This window comes from Mercurialis annua, linkage group LG1-X (assembly GCF_937616625.2).
Source record: "Mercurialis annua linkage group LG1-X, ddMerAnnu1.2, whole genome shotgun sequence".
Classification (NCBI taxonomy): domain Eukaryota; kingdom Viridiplantae; phylum Streptophyta; class Magnoliopsida; order Malpighiales; family Euphorbiaceae; genus Mercurialis; species Mercurialis annua.
The window spans coordinates 6,769,415-6,784,298 of NC_065570.1; the positions used below are offsets into that span (position 1 = coordinate 6,769,415).

The 14,884-nt window shown below is 25.8% G+C and overlaps 1 protein-coding gene across 1 annotated transcript; it reads right to left on the reverse strand.

Annotated features, from left to right (window-relative positions):
* Positions 1-230: 230 nt before the first annotated feature.
* Positions 231-4,104, reverse strand: LOC126661082 (transcription factor bHLH61-like). Its single transcript, XM_050354850.2, has 4 exons — positions 3,999-4,104; positions 3,730-3,840; positions 3,378-3,548; positions 231-384 (listed from the first exon to the last, which is right to left on the reverse strand). The coding sequence occupies exons 1-4, from the start codon at positions 4,074-4,076 to the stop codon at positions 295-297; spliced, it is 450 nt and encodes a 149-aa protein (XP_050210807.1). The 5' UTR covers positions 4,077-4,104; the 3' UTR covers positions 231-294.
* Between the last annotated feature and the right edge of the window lie 10,780 nt (positions 4,105-14,884).

A 14,884-nucleotide genomic window follows, 5' to 3' on the forward strand; every position in this document is an offset into this window, starting at 1 on the left:
GTAACAAAATAATGCAATTTGGATATTATTGCAAAAATTAAAAGGTTTGGATATAATTGCAACAGTCGTAAAGGTTTAGGTTTTTTTTGCCATTAAACCTAAAATTTATAATTAAATTAAAAAAAACAGTTATAATTTATGAATTTATTTTACATTACTCTTTATATAATTGTGAACTAGGCCGACAAAAAGTTTAATTTATTTTTTAATTATTTTAATCCAATTATTTTTTTGAGAAATTTTTGTTTTGCATCGGCTATTTATGGGAAACATATACAAGATTTTGGTTAATTTTTAATCATTACTTCCACTCCAGTTTTTGATAGCTTGCACCACTGCCTTTTTCACCGCTAGAGCATCTATACTATCACCATCTCCTTGGTACTGCAAAAATTAATTAACATAATTCAATTAATTTTTAACTGAAAAGAAAATATTAATTTAATTCACATCATATACATCATTATACAATTACTTTTGAGTAACTTTAAATCATATTTGTTTTGTTGTAATTTTGGAATAAACTTATAAACTCCTAAATCATTATGCATTCTTGATTAGCCTTAAAAAAATCAATTGTGAGTTAGAGTTTAACTTTGAAAAAACTCAATCCTTGTAAATTAGAGATTACCTTTAGAAAATCTCATAGGTGGTGTTTAGCTATAAAACACAAAGTTTGAAGTTAGCTTAGAAAACTTTTTGTGGATCTCTTTTAGTGGATTCTAAATCTCAATCTTTGATTGAGTAGTGGAGTAGGATCGATTTGTGATCCGAACCACTCTAAATCTCTTGTGTTAATCCTCTAAACTCTTAACCTCTTCTAAATTCGTATTTCCGCTTTAAAGAATTTTAATCTTCTGATTCGCAACTCAAAATTCGGTTTGCCATACTCCATAGGGTCTTTCAAAGGTCAATGACTCTTTGGCCATTAGCTCCAAAACATATCGAATGGAGCATTAACTTTAATTGAGTTTTTGGATCTATAAACAGCTAGAACACATAGAGTTCGAGTCATGTTCTTTGCACGTGTTCTTCTAGTTTCTAACATTTACAGTCTTCCCGTTTCAAATATAGGTCAGTGATATATGTGTGTTATTGCGTGCGAGATAGACGACTAGTATTAATACGACTCGATAACAAGACTCATGTAGTTAGCAATATATAACGTGAAGATGGTGTCATATTCGATAATAGTGGCAAGAGATGATTGACTAAAAGCATGAATTCAGAAAATAAAAGAATTTGATAGTTACAGAGTTTAAGGTTGGAGAACTTCGAAAACTAAAGGTTTACAACTTATTAAGGTTATTGTTTAAACGATTTTGAGAGTATATTTGTTCCTAAACTGAATATAGTAATGTATGATTGCCACGATATAAATAGAAATGCATCACTACATACATAATTAATAAAGAAAATAATGAATGATTATATGCATTAGCAGGACATGCATCATGTGTATTCTGTTCAAACAAAAGTTGAGTTGTGATAACTATTTGGAGATGAGAGACGTCGTCATTAAGGTGCACAATTATGCTAATATTTAAAGGGTTTGAACGAGAATTTAGCAATAAGACATTTTCTTTGAATTTTATAATGAGTCGTTTTTCTTGGATTTAAATCTTGATGAAGCAAAAAGTAATAAAATTAATAATGATTTACGTAGAAAAAAATAGACTTAAAATATTGAATAATAAGCTTAAAGAATGAATGATATAATTAGCATCACTTGCTGCATCGTTTCATCAAAATTAAAAGATTTATAAATAATGTATGAAATGCAAACGAAGTGATAATTATAAAATATAATTTGGTATTGTTAAACTCATAATACAAAAAAAAAATCAAGTCTTTTAACTATTCATATTCTGATTAATTGTTCTATGATCTTCAATTTTGCTATTTCTGGTTCTTAAACTATTATGTATCAATAAATCATAGTTCAGTGATTAGAAAGAGCAAAATAAAAATTTATGGACCTGTTAATTAAAATATATAAAGTTAAAAAAACCTAATTATAGATGTAGCCATTATCATTATAAATAGTTTCTACTTTGTAAAAAAAAAAAGACATTTTCACCTACCTAGTTTTAACCTAATGATAAAATATATTATAGTTTATTTTTTTTACTCCAAAATTGTTATACAGTTTGAAATAAATATGAATATTAGAAAACTTAAATTTTTTAAATAAATGAGTTTAATTGTTTTTTTAAATATATCATATTTATACTTATTTATTATGGTAGAATTGTTGTCGTTTTGTCTTTTTTAAAAAAAAAATACTATAATGAATGAGAACTCATTTAATAATTATTTTGTAAGAGCATCTTCAATGGTGCTCTTTATTTTAAAGAGCATCTTTAATATTGAAAGTGATATTTTTATTTTTACTCCGATGAACTCTCTATATTTAATTTAAGCTTTTTTAGTTTTCGTACATAATAATAAAAATATTAAAAATTAATTTAATGAATTTTCTAATATAAAGTTTTTTATTTAATTTAATTTAAAAAAATACTAATAATGTATATTAATAATATAAATTTAATTTAATTTTAAATTATTTATTTATTCAGTTTTAATATTAAAAATAATTAATAATATATTTTAAAATAAAACTAACTAACTTATTTTTTGAAATTTAAAGAGCCATTTTCACTCTCTTCTCTAAATTTAAAAAATAGAGAGTCCATTGAAATTTTAATTTATTGCCAAACTCTTTAAATTAAAGAGTTTGACAATTTTAAAGAGTAATTTGGCTTTGGAGATGCTCTAAAATAGTAATTAAAAATCTATATGATTCATTAATTCAGGACAAAAAATCCAAGGAAGCTGAGAATATCTAGATAGTTAGAGTATGTTTATCATTAAAAGTCAACAACTGATCATTAATTTTGGAAAATTTGTTATTTTTACTATTATTGATATTGAAATTAGGCAGGCCGAAATATTCAGAGCAATAAAAAAGTATATACCAATTTAATTTAATAACTTTTATTTGGTATCAATTATAGTTATGCAGAGAATAAAAAAATGAAACATATAGTTAATAAATATGAGATATAGTTCAACATCTAAAATTACTTTTAAGATAAAATAGTATTTTTAAGAAATATTTTATAATATTTTGATAATTATCCATAATTCTTTAATTTCACACAACATAAATATTTTGATAAAATTAGATAATTAATTTATTAAACTAATGTGAATTTTCTCCAATTATGAACTATCAAAAGAAAGAGAATATATATTTTTATCATTGATGATATAATTCACAAAATTACTTATCAATTATTTCATAATTCATAGCTTAGATAACATTACTTCATTTTGGCTTAAAATAACATAAAGGAAAAGAAATGAGATCTTACTTCTCCTCCAACAGCTTCAAGTTGGAAATTGTCTTCACATGAAACCCTAGCATCAAGAACATCAAGCCCCAATTCCTCCAAAGCTTCCAATATCGAAACAAGCAAACCGGGGCAGTTCTTTTCTGAGAATACATTAATAAGAAAACCTTTTTCTAACGATTCCACCGTAACCTGCTCAAGCATGCCAAGAAACGAGAAAACTATTCATATAGCGTTTGATAACTTTAAAGTAAATAACATATACTGAAGATTTAATTTATTTCCGGTGTCCGTATAAGCAGATATTTAATGAATACCGTTGTATAAAAACACTATAATTTGGTAACCGTAAAATATTGTAACCTAGAATTACCACAGGCAATTGATTGTGGGAAGCTTCAATCTCTTGGTTTAGTCTTTCCACCTTTTCTTTCAATTCTTGTATGTATTTTGATGCAGCTACTATGATTGAGGTTTTATTCACCTGCCAATACCAAAATATAAAAGAAAAAATAGTATTTTTAGATAAACGATGGAATTATTAGCTCAATCACAAAACCGTGATAGAGGAAAATTAATGAAAATGATGATCAAGATTCAAGAAAAGCAAGAAGATAAGTTTAATTTAGAGTATATATTTACAGAAGTAGAAGTGGTAGCATCTCGAAGTGAATTTAGCTTCTCATAAAGAGCTGCTTTCTTTTGCCTCCGGGAAGACATACTTTTTTTTTTGTGATGTTTTTTTCTGTTTTTCTTCTTATCTTTATATATTTATATCTCTCTTAATTGGCTTTTCTTAACCTTAATTTTCTACTGCAAATTATGACAAGGTTTTTTTTGTTGAATTAAAATTACATAAGTTATCATATGTAAGAAGTGGCTAGAATTCAACTACATAGAAATGACACATAAAAAGTTGCACACTAAAATCAACGATTTTACAAGCGAAGAAAATACAAGTCACCGGAATAAAATACAATATGGACTCTTAATAAAATCTAATCCCGAATACGGAAAGCAAAATCAATGTAAGTGGAATAGAAGACCGTCTTTAGAAAACTTCCATATATAATATCATTCGGAGCTGGATTTTTAATCTGAAAAATCCGCTTTTTTTGCATTTCATATCTTTTAAATATTTTTGCATAACCTTCTCTCGGAACAAGGTATACTCGTTATGGAAAGAAATCAAACGACTTGGACATTCATTCCCTACATCAAACCAAGTTTTTGGTGTACACGGTTCTAAATCAAACAAGTATATTCACAATACATGAATAAATAATTTTTGGGTCTCCATAATGGAACAAATTTTATCCGAGTTATTAGTCGGAGTAGTACGACGATAAGCTAAGAAATCATATCTATTAAAGAATAATTTCTTTACCACTATAATATCTGTCACATAATAAGTAAGTTTTTAAAGAAAAGTTAAAATCAAACATGGCAGCCATGCCAGTTTTTTCTTTGACACCAATATTATTCATCATTTGCTCGAGGGAAACTTGTTGATTACATCAAATTTCGTAATATTGCTAGCTAATACACGTAGTTAATTGTTTTGTGGCATTATCTAGCTAGCGATAGGGATATATTTGGAAAAAGTCAGAAACAGTTCAAAAATAATCATTTAATTTTTAAAAATATATATATCGTAGGTCTAAAATATTTACTTTTATTTTAAAAAATTACTTCTTATACTTTATTTTTACTTTGATACATATCAATACCTAAAAGATATACTTTCACAACATCTCTACTACGGGGCATATAGAAAAAAAAAATAACAAAATTTATTTATTTTTTTGGAAAAATAACAACTTTTAAATTTTTAACTGATTTAATAAATTGTTTAATCTTCCGCACAATTACGAAAGCTAGACAATTATTTAATCTTTCTCGTAATTTTTACTTCAGATACGAAAATTAGACATTATTTAATCTTTCTCGTAATTAACAAATAAAATCATTTGTATATAATAACTCTCTGATAAAAAAATCAGTTTTTACTTCAGATAGCTAAAAAGATCACATTTTGTTACGTAGATTATAATAAAGTTTTAATACATAACAACAACAAAAAATATAAAAATTAATTTGAAAGATTGTTGTTTACTAAAAACTGGTAAAAGTTTTGGAATAAAAGAATATGGACAATTCTATCGAGACGGAAAGGCTATAATAAATTAGATATGATATTTTTATTAATAACTAAATACTTAAAATATATTTATTAAATTTTTATATTATAGTTAAATTATAATAGTAGTAATCTATTTATCAAATAATATAATCATATTAAAATAGTTTACTTTCTCAAGTTATGTAATAATATAAAAATAGTACTTCATTTGCCCAGTTTTGAAAGTTCTCTTTGTTTTACACAAAATTAAAAAAATATTTATTAATTTTTTTATTTTATCCTTATCAGATGGTATTGGATTTTTCAATATAATTTATTTTAAAATAACTTTAAAATAAAATAATAAAAAATCAATTAAATGAAAATTTTCACTTTTGATAATGGACATTCCAAATTAAAAAGTAGGACGAAAGTAAGTAATAATTTATTCTATCAAATAGAATAATAGCTTATTTAGATAAACTAATAGTGAAAATTTTAAATTAACATATTTTGATAAATATAAAATTGTTTATATAATAAATTAGGAATTTTTACTAAACTGTCCGAAAAATATAATTATAAAAATACAGACGCATATGATTTTTTTCTTTTTGAAATATCAAAATTTCTTTAAGAAAACTTTACTAAAATTTGAAAGCCACTAAAAACAACACACCAAAACCACCATTGGAGTTAGCTGTCGAAAATTTTGGTGGAGTTTTGTGCGCTTGTTTTTTAATTTTTAAATCGGATCACAATTTAAATTTGATGTTAATCTGAAGGACTCCGGTGGTTGATTTGTCGTTATTTTTGGTAATTTTTTATTATCGTTTTTTCCTGAAATGAATTTGAGGTGGATATAACGTGGATCAAACGGTAAAATTGGCCAAAAAGCGGCGTAGATCATAAATAAAGGTAATGAGTATCGATCGTTGTTCCATCTTCAATATATTTTACTGAGAAACTGTCCAAATCGTACACCTCTAACTTTGACAGGATTGCAAAAATGTCACTACGCCACTTTGTGTTCCTTTTTCTTCATGGAGTCGAATTCTGCTTCAGAAACTACATCAATAACCCTATTAACTAACTAATTCTCTATCAATTGAATCATATAGTTATTTATTAGGAAAGAATAAATTTTGAAGATAATAACTAGAATCATCTAGAAATCCTAAAAGGACAAGCAATTATAAACAAATAAATTTGGCTAAATCGACAAATAAAAAAACGGAGAAAATATATTATATATGAGTAGGTTTTAGGTGGATTTTAAGTAATTTTTAAGTGTATATTACTTATTTGATCAGTTTAATTAACTATATTCAATTTAACTTCAAAATCAACTCCTCTTAAATTACCAATCCAATAAAAATTATTAACAATTATTTAACCTGAAATGAATAAAATATTATAAAATTTATTTTAAGTCCACCTGAACTATAATAATAGATTATTAATTAAGTGCATAATTTATATTATAAAAATTAAAAATTTATGTTTATAATTATATTATTAAGTGATAATATTATAGTAGAGTAATAGTAGTTTAATTTTAAAACAATAATACCTTTATAATTTATTAAAAGAAATTTTAAAAAAAACAAAGAAAATAGAAAAAAGTTGAGAAAATAAAAGTTTTCCCGTGAGAAGAGTTTGGAGGGATTGACAGCTAAAATCTGAGGCGGTTTCGATGATTGCTGTCCTCTATATTTGTTCCAATTCCATATTTCTCCGATCACGAGCTGATTCTGTTCTTTGTTCTTTGTTCTCCGATCACGTGCATGCCTTTCTTTCTCCACGTGACCCCTCTGCTTCCCTTCCAAAATAATGGGTGTCATCTCCCCTTTCTCTTAATATCAACTTCCTCAATTATTCATACACAATATCAAATCAAAATAATTTTAAAGTGTGCTATACTGTATGTACTCACACTTAAAATCTACAATTTATTCAAGTTCAATGTCTTATGGAGAATATAATTTTTGAGGATTCATTCAGTTTCAACGAACAGTACGACAATTTTTTTTAATAATTGGATAAGAGGAGCGCTTATGGCATGATTTGAACTCGCGACTTAACAATTTACTGTCCAGCTTATAATATTTGAGTTATAGCTGATTTGTATCGGAACAACACATTGATTGAGTGTATTGTGTTCTGAAATAAGCATATAAGTTTCTGAGAGAGTTTTGTCGTCTTAACGAGTCATATCCGTCTCGGTCCGAATTAGTTAGGGCAGTGAAAGCTCGAACATCTACCGGTTTTTACACAAAAAAAGATAATTTTCATTTTGGTGAAAATGATTTAACCATTAAACTCGGACTATTTTCAGCATGATCATCAAATCCATAGACGTGCATAGTATCAATTAATTGGCAGTGAAACCAGCAGCCAGCAGCAAGAGAATGAAACAAAAAACCAGAGAGCAGGCTGTTGTTGCTATGCGAACAGATATCCACTGCAGTACAATACTGTCCGTTGTGCATATAGTACACATTACATAAATATATTTTAATAAATAATTTTTATACAAAATATTTAATTCTAGAAGACTTATTTATCATATATTTTGACTTGTTTGATTGGGGTAAATAGACTAAAAAAAGTAAAGACTTATCAAAAAAAATAGTAAAAAACACAGTCTAACCGTGCCAAAAAAAATTAATTTTTTTAAAATAAGAAATTTATTTTAAAATTTGCAAATATCTCAATTTGATTATTTCATTACAATTCTGCCCAATATTTTTTAATCAAGTTAATTGTATCAACTTCTTTTCATACATCGGCCCCTTAAAAAAAACTTATAATTAAATGTTGCTGTTGTTTTTGGGTTTTTTCTAGATTAAAAGTTAAATTTAGAATTTTAAAAATTAGTTTTTGCTAACTAAGTAGTTACTGTAGAAATTCAAAAAAAATTAATAAAATTGGATAAAATTACAACTAAATCATCAAATTTGATAGACTTATAAATTTTAAAAGTTTTAAATAGATTTATTTAATTTTTTGACATCATTAAAAAATATTTGATTTATCTTGATTAGAAAGGCGAAACTACCTATAACAATCATTTTAACAAAATGTGCATATAGAGGCGGTTAATTTGTTACGTGGGGTACAACTCCTATAAGTATTAACCGTGTTTTTAAAACTGCCCCAAAAACGCCGTCCACGAAGACGCCAATGCAATACAGGGGGCAAAGGCCTCCTCTAAAATAATTAAGGCCTTAAACTACTATAATTTAGTTATTATCTCTAACACATTCCTAATTATATATTGAAGTTAAAACATTAAAAAACATTCATATTTTTATATACATTTAATTACTTAAATAAAGACAGTAAAATGTTGAACTCTAGACCTTTCAAATTGATTGTAGAAACAAAGTGATCCTGGTTCCATTTAATGCTAACAAAAATACAAAAGTACCAACCAATTCACATGTGTATGCTCATTAATCATCATAACCAAACAATAAACCCATCAAAATACACAACCTGCCCCGCATTGTCTCTTCCCCTGCTTCCAATTCTTCCCATCTCCTCAATTTTGCTGTTGTATTTTTGTTGTTGCTTCATTCCATTAAGAACCTTAAACTATAAATGTGTTTGTTGAATAATCACTTATATTTGTCAATTGATTCTTTATTAGAATTAGGATACTAAATTTTGTTTAGCATTTAATATTCTATTAGGACTAGAAGTGTTATTCCTTAATAAATTAAAACTTAATTGTATCAAAAAAAGTTCACTATAAATACTAATAATAGCCCTATGATAAACTTTTTTATCCTGCGAGAATGATTAAGTTTGTATATAAATTTTTTTGTGGATAATATATACAAATAAGCTTTCTCCATCATATCTAAGGATTTTATAAGGTCTTAGGTCAAATTATTATTATTCATGTTGGTTGTTTTGGTTATAGGATCTATAATAAAATGTATCATTTTCTCTTTTTTAATTTGAAAAATTTCTTTTCATTATGTGTCCTTTCATATTTTTAACTCTTTTCCTTTTTTGGTTGCATCTCGCCTTTCATTTATCACTTTTTCTATTTCATTTTCTAAACTAAGTGATCCAACAGTTCTTGTGCATGAAATTTCTTTAAAAGTTGGTGCACTTCATCTTGTACATTGTGTAAAGAGTTCAATTCTGATAGATTATTAGAGTTTGAACTCTCGATTGGATTACTCAACAAACTAACTTAATTAAACTTTATTTAATATAACATTTGTGTTGCTAGAAAATTTCAGAATTTAAATTTATTTATCAATATTGAATTTTTATATCTTTAAAATGCATATTTCGGTCTTTATATTTTTGTATTTTTGATATTAAAGTTTAAAATTTTTATTTATCAATATTGAATTTTTATATCTTTAATTTTATAAACATTAAGTCACTTTACCACGAAAATAAAATATGTGTATTTCATGCGTTATTAGTGGGGCTAAAATAAATGTTTTTATACAATGTTATTAGAATTTAGTCCAAATATTTTTATTTTTATGATATTATGTCTTTAAATCAATTTTCTTGGTATGAACTGATACCATTAATATTTTTTGTAACATAGAAATTTAATATCTATAAAAATTAAAATATAAGAATTCAATGTTGATAAATAAAAGTGGATAATCCAATAAAATAAATAAAACAAATCTAAGAACTAAACTTTATCTTTTAATAACAAGAAGATTTTAGCTGATTTCAGACTAACTATTTTTTAGAGCATCTCCATTGTATTTTGTATTTTTTATGCTATTTTTAGTACAAAATAAGATAAAATGCTATATATAGCACATATTATTAAAATTCACTCCATTGCAATATGCTAAACTAAATGCTAATTTTATAATTTTATAAGTGATAATCATTGTTGATATATGGCAAATCTGTAAATAATTTAGATATAATAAAATTTGGCATATGATAAACTTTCTAATAAATTTGGCACAAAATTTAGCATATGCTAAATTTAGCATATGAAATAGAAGTGCAATGAAAATGTATTTTTTATACTAAATGCTAAATTATAACATTGTGAGGTATTTTCGGTACTAGAGTGGAGATGCTCTTACATGATAGTTTTATTGAATTATTATAAAAGTATCATGATAAGAATAAAATAGAATTAAGATCCTTTAATTAAGTTAATGAATATGAGAGATGAAGTTCATTTAATCTACCATCATTATAAATTACGGATGATCACACCAACCAGGTTGGTTTAAGTGGTAAGCGGCTTGTTATGCTTAAGTAAAGTTTCGGGTTCGAGTCTTGTAAATGCAGAAAATCTCCGTTGGCATACTCACCCACCATGCCAGGTGCGCGACGCGGTCGAATCCGAATTAGTCAGGGCGAAATCCTAAAAACTGGATGGGCAACTAACAAAAAAATATGAATGATCAAAATCAAAAGTGTTTAGGTTAATTGATTTGATCTATACTATTTACTATATTTTTAGGCAAATTATATTTATCATCCGCAGTTATACCTCGTTTGTTAAATATATTACTATAATTTTAAAATTTTGTCAGTTTAATTTATCAATTTTTCGACATCTGTCAAATATATTTACAGCTCATATAAAGTTGGCATGTCCGTCCGCATATATAAATTTAGCATACTTTGTATAAATAAATGGCGACACATCAGCTGCAAACTAAAAATAGATGTAGTTGATATATTCGAAAAGATGATGAATCATACCGGTAAACTTTTAAAGTTATGATATATTGACATATGCATATAGAATGAATAGATAAATTATTCTGTTTTTTTTTTTTGTTATAATTAGGTCTTCCATATTTATTAGAACTTAAAAAAAAAATTAACAAACTATTCTCAAACTTTAGTGATCATAATTGTATGATTATCATCATTTTGATAAAATTGGTTGGAGAGTTTTTCAAGAATGTGAAGGCAAAAACACTTCTTTAGGTCTCCATATTTTTATTTTTTTATTTACTTGGTCGTTTAGAAAAAAATGTTTATTTTACTTTTTTACAATCAAATTTTACTATGATTTCGTACTTAATTGGACTAAGTAAATAAACAATGAAGTTTAAAAGACACTAAGTAAATAACAAATTTTACATAAGACAGTGACAAATGCAGAAATATAAAAACTAACTAAAAAAAATAAAATAGATCAGAGACGGATTAAATAAAAAAATTAAAAATATAAAAACTTGAAGATGAGTTTTGTCGAATTTAAATGTAAAATTCAAATTAGAATCATAACAACTCATAAAAAGTTGTATAAATCCAATTTAATTGTCAATTTATAAGACATTGAGCTACACAAGAACATGTTACTCTTTATCTACCACTTACCGAATGCTTATCATAATATTTGATTAATCATAGAATTATATTAATGAGTTAGATTAGTGGGGTCTATGGCTGTGCATGTATGACAAAACGACAACTTATACTTAAGCGACACACAATGCCGCTTCTTTGTTGTGACATTAAGGTTCACGGGCTACGTTCTGCAGCTTATCCAAAATGAAACTAGCCCTATTTTCAGAGTTCTTTTTTTTTTTTTAAGTTTAGGAAATCTATTCTCAGAGTTACATTCGATGGAAAATGCATTATTTTTATTAAGACTAATTCCATATGAAATCGTCATGTTTTATATATTTCTTCATTTTAATCATATTTTTTTTAAAAAAAATATATATAAATTTACCATTTTTTTGTGCTAATCTATCACCGAGTGTAAAAATCCGATGTAATTTTATTAGCTCGAGAACCGGAATCGACAAAAAAAAGAGAGAAATGTGTTTTTTTTATGGCATTTTAGAATATTTATTTGAGAGGAGAAGGACACCAAATTTTTACATCGAAAATAGATTTGCAAAAAAATAAAAGATCGTAAATTTGTATGACACTTTTTAAAAAAACATGATTAAAATGAAAAACATGTAAAGGTGGTGATTTTATATAAAACTAACCCTTTTTATTATATATGATTAAGGATGTTAAGATGGATCATAACAAAAATGTAACTAGTAAGGAACAACGAAATAAAAAAATATAATGACTTTTTTGTACTTTTGCCTAACCAAAATAGAATGATTGGTTAGGAATAACCAAATTTTTGCCAGCCCCTAATCTATGTTAAAGAAATGATTAGGAATAATTAAATTTTTGCCAACCCCTAATCGTCATTTCTAACATAACATAGGTTTGGTCCTCACAAAATGGCTATGTTTAAGCCCTAAATGTAGATCAAGTCCTAATGCCAAAGTCCGTACTATCCTTAATTTAGCCCTCACAAAATGGTCATGTTTAAGCCCAGCATAGCCTGAACTTGGATTGATAGAAAAGGGGCCAACACCTTAAACTCTACTAATTTCTAGAAGATGATTTTTTTAAAAAAAAATCCATTTCTAACTTTATTTATATGAATATTCTCGTTTTTAAACTTTTTTAGTTTTTTTAATATTTTTATCCATACTCCCTAAATTTATAAAATTATTCTGTTTAATTTACTTTTTGAAAACCATTTAAAACTGTTAGAAACACTTTTTAGAAACGGTTGCAAATTGTATTTGTATAAAATGTTTGAAACTCTTTTAGAAACTATTTAAGAGACGTTTCTTATAAATGGTTTAGAACACACCTGAAATAAAAAAAATTGGCAGGAAACCAAAACGCAAGAGTTAAAAATTAAATTATGAAACATGTTGAGATAAGATTCTCAAGTTACAGTTATGGAGTTAATTTTTTAGGCATTTCTGTAAATTCCCTTTCTAAACTTTATAATTAGGAATGTCCAAAAAATGAGAGAAGATGAAAAAATCTTACCAAATTTATCGGTTTGGTTCGATTTGATATTATAACAAAAATTTGAATGTTCATTTTGGATCGATTTCGACCTTAAATTTTTTTATATAGTTTTTAATATAAACTGAAGCAAAAATAACCAAACGGACTGATCTATTTTATTTGAAAATAATATTTTCTCAAATTTAGTTTTGAAAATGAAAAAAAAAATTCAGTTCAGTTTGGAACGCATACACACTCCTCCTATAATGGTTTCATATGTGTTAATAACTTTTTCAGCATGCTATATTTTGTTGGCCTAATGTTCTAAAAAACCTCGACATTTTAGCTATTTTTCAATTTCACTTCAATTTTGTAAAATCGTCAATTGTATCCAAATTCATATCTTTCACTTTCAATTGTACTCACAAGTACTAAATTAACCTCTTTTTCATTGGAAAAGAGTTCAAATAAATCATTTATTTTGAATTTTTCAATTGAAAAAGAGATCAAATAAGTCATTTATAAGGAATTGTTGTTTTAATTGTTTCTGGATGCAAAAAACTCCAAGGTGTGGATTTGGATACAATTTGCAATTTTACAATGTAGAGGTGAAACTGAAAAGTGGATATAAAGTCGAATTTTTTATGACATTAAGCCAAACATTTTGTTTTACATTAGGTAGTTGGACTTGAAGCTATCGATGTTTAGGTTATTTTGTTTTTAGGATTACGATCTTCTCAACTCAATTGAACATGATCTATCATATTTAATCAATTTATATTGTTCATTATAAATTGAATAGTTGTAAACTAAAACAGTTTATAAATTAATTTACACTTTTCAATTGGTAATGAAGAGTATAGATTGATTGGACATAATATATTCAATCAACTTGAAAGAATAAGAATGCATATCCTTTTTTTCATGTTGCTATTATCTTAATTAGCTTCAGTTTTTAGAAAACTACAATAGCCATATTTTATTTTAATTGGGTTAATTCCTAAAAAAATCACGAACTTTACACGAAATTTCATTTTAACCATGACTTTTAAAAGTTGTCATTTAAAAGCACGAACTTTCATTTTATTTCAAATCTATCAGCAAAGTAAAATTCGGTGTATTTTATCTGACTAAAAATTCCTAATCCTAAATACTCTAACTGAAAGATAATAAGATTTGATGTTGATTAATAAATTGGGTGTTTCATTAATGGTTTAGTGAAGAATTTAGTCAATAAAAATACATTGAAATGATGAATTTGAAACAATATGAAAGTTCGTGTCTTTAAATGACAACTTTTGAAGGTCATGATTAAAATGAAATTTCGTGTAAAGTTCGTGATTTTTTTTAGGAATTAACCCTTTTTAATTTATATAGTTGCATTCATATAAGCACTATTATCTTAAAAATTGTAGTATATATTTTAAAAACATATACTAAATTCTATTATCTTACATTTGAATGACCGCCGGAAAAAAAAGAAACAGAAATACAATCTTAGTAGCTCATTGATCTTTAATTTTTTTTTTTTTTTTGATAATTGATCTTTAAATTAAATCATCTCATAGAAGACAACAAAAAATTGTATTCTCTCTATAATCAAATAAAACAAAAAACAAAA

Bases quoted from the DNA above. Each gene is read 5' to 3' on its own strand.
- LOC126661082 (XM_050354850.2), bottom strand. From the start codon at position 4,076: ATGTCTTCCCGGAGGCAAAAGAAAGCAGCTCTTTATGAGAAGCTAAAT. The intron at 3,841-3,998 runs GTAAATATATAC...TGGTATTGGCAG, and splicing joins ATGCTACCACTTCTACTTCT to GTGAATAAAACCTCAATCAT. The intron at 3,549-3,729 runs GTAATTCTAGGT...ATGCTTGAGCAG, and splicing joins CCCACAATCAATTGCCTGTG to GTTACGGTGGAATCGTTAGA.